The 5,405-nt window shown below is 46.5% G+C and overlaps 1 protein-coding gene across 1 annotated transcript in view; it reads left to right on the forward strand.

The window, feature by feature from the left end:
* LOC107594991 (tetraspanin-15-like) overlaps positions 1-4,870 on the forward strand; it is a 14,967-nt gene extending 10,097 nt beyond the window's left edge. Inside the window, exon 8 of the mRNA XM_016285239.1 lies at positions 3,594-4,870. Within this exon, the coding sequence (XP_016140725.1) occupies positions 3,594-3,920 (327 nt within the window). The 3' untranslated portion in view covers positions 3,921-4,870. The remainder of the gene's footprint in view (positions 1-3,593) is intronic.
* The last annotated feature ends 535 nt before the right edge of the window (positions 4,871-5,405 follow it).

The raw sequence follows: 5,405 nt of genomic DNA on the forward strand, positions 1-5,405 counted from the left end.
ACATCTGCGGCCAGTGTGGGCCACCAGAAGCGTTGACGGATGGCAAACAACGTTCTCCGAATCCCTGGATTGCAAACCAGCCTGGGCGCGTGACCCCACTGAAGGACTTCGGGGCGCAGCACAGCCGGCACCGGCAACCTGGCACTTGCACCCCTCGACCAGCCTCCTCTACTCACCGCTCAATACCCCAAGAAAGAGCCCCGACCACCACCCCTTCAGGAAGGATGGCTTTGGCCGTAAGCTCCCCCTCCGGAGCCCCGAACAGGCGTGAGAGAGCGTCGGGCTTGATGTTTTTGGACCCTGGCCGGTACGAGAGGGTGAAGTTGAATCGGCCAAAGATAAGTGCCCAGCAGGCCTGACGCGAGCTCAGCCTCTTGGCCGAACGGATATATTCGAGATTCTTGTGATCCGTCCAGACCAAGAAGGGCTGCGCCGACCCCTCCAACCAGTGACGCCACTCCCTCAAGGCCAATCTCACCGCCAACAGTTCTCTATTGCCAATGTCGTAGTTATGTTCTGCAGGGCTGAGACGGCGAGAGAAGAACGCACACAGGTGCACCTTCCCATCGTGGAAGGATCGCTGAGACAGAACTGCGCCAACCCTGATGTCCGATGCGTCAACCTCGACAGTAAACTGGGACTCAGGATCTGGAACCAACAGAACAGGTTCAGAGACAAAACAGGACTTTAATATGTCAAAGGCTAACTGAGCATCCTGGTTCCATCTGAAAGACACCTTGGTGGAGGTTAATGCCATGAGCGGAGCAGCGATCTGACCATAATTCCTGATGTATCGCCGATAGAAGTTGGCAAACCCCAGGAAAGGCTGCAGGGCCTTACGGGAGTCGGGGACTGGCCACTTGGCGACAGCCTCTATCTTAGCAGGGTCTGGTTTAATTCCCCTAGTAGAGATGATTTGGCCAAGGAACGTAACAGACTCGGCGTGGAATTCGCACTTCTCCGCCTTGACGAACAACTGGTTCTCTAATAGGCGCTGGAGGACCCGTCTAACGTGCTGAGTGTGTAAGTGGAGAGAAGGGGAGAAAATCAGAATATCATCCAAATACACAAAGACGAACTGATTAATCATGTCACCCAGAACGCTATTGACGAGACCCTGGAAAACGGCCGGAGCATTGGTCAGACCAAACAGAAGAACCAGATACTCGTAGTGTCCCAAGGGTGTGTTGAATGCTGTCTTCCACTCATCCCCCTCCCGAATGCGCACCAGATGGTAAGCGTTGCGGAGGTCTAATTTGGTGAAGTCCTGAGCTCCCTGCAATAATTCAAAAGCAGAAGACATTAGAGGTAGGGGGTACCTGTTCTTTACTGTAATGTCATTCAAACCTCTGTAATCAATACACGGGCGTAGGGAGCCATCCTTCTTCTGAACGAAAAAAAACCCCGCCCCAGCGTGAGAAGGGGAATGGCAAATGAGCCCAGCGTGTAGTGACTCACGTATATACCTGTCCATGGCCTCTCTTTCAGGACCGGAAAGGGAATATAAACGACCCTTAGGCGGAGAAGTGCCCGGGAGAAGGTCTATGGCACAGTCGTAGGGACGATGCGGAGGTAGAGAGGTGGCCCGGGACTTACTGAAAACCGCACGAAGATCGCAGTACTCCGCTGGGATGCCGGTCAAGTCAGCAGGATCCACCTGCGAAACACAAGACACAGAGACAGCAGGAAAAGCAGCACCCAAACATGACGCATGACAAGACTGACTCCAGGTTAAAATAGAATTATTGACCCAATCAATATGTGGGTTGTGTTTCAGCAACCAAGGATGTCCTAAAATTAACGGGTCCTTCGGGGAGTCAATAATTAACAGTTTGATCTGCTCACAGTGGTTACCAGAGAGGGAAAGGCTTACACAAGGGGTGACGTGAGTGATGGTAGTGAGGGGACTGCCCGATAATGACCACGCCGTAATGGGCTTAACCAGGGGAATGGTCGGAATGTTCCACTTGTGAGCAGAGGCAGAATCCAGCTAATTCGTCAGCAATGACATCATCCAGTCCCTCGAGAAATCGCACTTGTAGCGCGCCCTCATTCCAGCCGTAAGCCGCCGCTAGAGTCTGAAACTGTATGGCATAGTCGGTGACTGAGCATCTCCTCTGAGACAACCAAGACAGCTGAGCCGCCACCTCATCTCCCTGGGCTGACCGGTCGAACAGCTTCGCCATCTCTTGGCGAAAATCCGCAAAAGTAGCACAGCAGGGAGCCCCCGATCTCCATATGGGAATTCCCCATTAGTGGGTGCGACCCGAGAGGAGAGTGAGGACGTATGCCACCTTAGCCTCCTCCTGTGGCGTAACGTCGAGGCTGCAGAGAGAACACCAGCGAACACTGGGAGAGAAAGGCTTGGCAGGCATTCGGATCGCCATCATACATGGGAGGATTGTTGGCATGAGGTTCGGGGTCCAAAGGAATACCAGCGCGAAGGACAGGACCCCGGTTAGCCGCCTCCCGCTGAAGATCATCGACGCGCGTGAGGAGCTCAGCGACTCGGGCATTTAGCGTGCCCACCTCTTGCGCTGTGGTGTTGAGCTGGGTGGCGTGCTGCCCCAGCAAAACTCCCTGTTGCACGAGAGCAGAACGAAGTGGATCCGATCCCGCTGAATCCATCGTGGTCAGATTGTTCTGTCAGGGAATAGGCTGGATTCAGCTGCGGGTTCAACAGAGGCTTTATTGTACAGAGAATTAACACTACGGGCAATGAGCGCTTCCGTGGACAGTTCGTGCGGACATGGAATCCCCAACCACACAGAGGGGTGGACAGCAGGGGCTAGAACAAGCCGCAACAGCGGCGGTGGAGATGAAGCTGGAGGGGCAGCTCGCTAATCCGAGCGAGAGGCTGAGCAGCCCAACAACGAGACCGCAGGGTCCCAGGGTAGGCGGATGCCGGAGGAAGCCCACGGGTTCCTGAACGCACAGCGAGGTGCGGGAAAATAAACAAGCAGCTACGAGTACTGGAGCCTGGACGAGACAAGACAGGATTGGTAAGCGATACTAACACTGACAGTCAGAGCAAGGGAATAATCACAACAATCTGACAACAAACAGAGAAACACAAGGAGCTATAAGGGGAAGCTAATGAGCTAACCAGAACCAGGTGTGAAACAAGAGGCGAGCAGAGAAACAAGGAGGGCGGGGAAACAATCATGCTGACATATGCGCACGTGGCGAGCTGTCAAAACAAGCCACGCACAACCACACCCAAACACAGAGACAAGAAACAGGTGATCAGACCGGAGACCCGACACTTCAGTGTCACATGATCCTTTATTATTATCAAAGTTCATTACAGTAGCTCTGCTTAATATTTCTTAATATCTTTTTTGTCAGGATTCTTTGATGGATAGGAAGTTCAAAAGAACATCATTCATTTGAAATAGAAATCTTGTGTAACTTGTACTTTTCATCAATTTAATGTGTCCTTGCTGAATAAAAGTATTAATTTCTTAAAAAAAAAAAAAAAACTTTTGAATGGCTGAGTATGTATTTATTTGGTGACTTTTTTGCACTTTATCTCCAAGAAAACATCTCTTGACACTTCACATGTGTTAATGTTTCTTTAATGTTTCTTTTAGCTTCTTGGTATTCTCCTGAGCTGTGTCTTCTGGAATCTTTTGGTGGAGATGAGTGAGTCTGAAGACATGGTGGACTTTAAGATCCTGAAACGTGCCGGTTTCAAGTACAGCCAACTGGACCTCTCAGGTGCTGGATGGTGTATGTGTCTACCTCGTGACGGAGGCTACCTGCCTGTTCCTGTAGCAGAGCCTGATACCTGGGCTCCAAACCCCATCCCCTTTGACCTGGAACAAGAACAGCCCAAAATATCCTTTACACATTCACACCTAAAGAGCCGAATAGCAGAATCAGGTATGGGAATGGATGAAGTGGACAATCGAGCTTAAGAACCACAAAGAAAAAGAGGCTGCATCTTATTTTTTTTTGTTTAATTGTGATTTGTATATAAAAAGTTCACACTGTGTGTTAAGATAAAGTGAGTTAGTTGCACTACATGTTGGTAAAAAGGTTTTTTAGGCATGAAAAAAGGAGAGGTTTGATAATAGATGGAATCAAGGTAGGAGATCTCCACTTGCTTGTATTTATCAAACTTTTAAGAACAGTTTACACAGTCAATTGTTTTTCACCATTTTAGTTCATTCTGTGTCTTATAGGATTAAGGGAGTTTGTATTATTAGTCATTTTGTTATATATATAATATTTCATAAGGTGCATAGAGAGGACTCTATGAATTAATTGTTGGCAATCAATTTTTTTAAATGTTTTTTTTTTTGTGATTTTAATGCAAAATTTAGGCTTATATTACGATGACTTCAGGGAAATTGGTAGCTTTGGAATTCGTCAAAGATTATCAGTGTTGTGACTGGCAGATGAAACTGGACGTTCATCTCTAGTAGATGCATTGTTTCTAAAAACTTTTATATGCACATTTTAATTGTTTTTACATTACACTATTGTCATGAGCCCAACTTTCCAAGAAAAAAAGGAACATTTGGGATTATTATGGATCTGCTTTCTCTTTTAAAAAGCTTGAGGTTTGTGTAATGCTGACATTCTTAACGCTAATAAGTACCAATGAAATGATTATTTATTAAAGTGTTGCCTTAAGTACAACAGAAGCTTTTTCCCTGAGTACCTCAGGCTATTCTACAATAGCCACATTGATTTGCAGGTAATTTGTTGGTAGGATTTTTTTAAATGAAGGGAGACCTGGCCTTGACCTCTACTTGAAATTTCATTTGTCTTTAAGTAATGTTCATAATTAACTTTTAGCTGTTGTAAACCTCTGTTTTAAATGTGTAGTTCAAGTTTCATCTTTATTACTGTTTGGGAAGATAAAAAAAACTTTTAGCATGAATGTTGTCATAATTACAACTGTCTGCCATTAAAACCTGCCTTTTAGTTGTCAGTAGTCTTTTAGTAGTCTTTGCTAATAGACCCTTTTCAGGATGTTGCTAAAGATGGACTGCTGCGCTCCAGCTAATGTAGCTCTGATTTTGTAGTAACATTAATGTGACTTTCAATAAATTTTGCTTGAATTAACCTTTTAAGTATGTCTCTCGGGTTTATTCTGCATTGTTGAAGTCTCTCAAGCCTTTTAGTAGAGTGATAAGTGGAGCTGTGAAAACTTCTAAGGAGCTGTGCTTGTGGATTCTTGGAAACTGGCTGCCTGAACCCTTGAATGCATGAGCCGTTTTCTAGTGCATAATCACACTTTTTTAGTTGTTCTGGAGAGTGAATGTTGCATAATGACGTCCCAGTGGTTCTGGCAATTGTATAGATGACTCTATAAGGCTAATGTATCTTCCCCAAGAACTCAAATTGCATTTAAGGACTCTGATAGCAACTTGGCATATTAAAACGAGAACTGA

This window comes from Sinocyclocheilus grahami, unplaced genomic scaffold, assembly GCF_001515645.1.
Source record: "Sinocyclocheilus grahami isolate Dianchi unplaced genomic scaffold, SAMN03320097.WGS_v1.1 scaffold195.1, whole genome shotgun sequence".
NCBI lineage: Eukaryota > Metazoa > Chordata > Actinopteri > Cypriniformes > Cyprinidae > Sinocyclocheilus > Sinocyclocheilus grahami.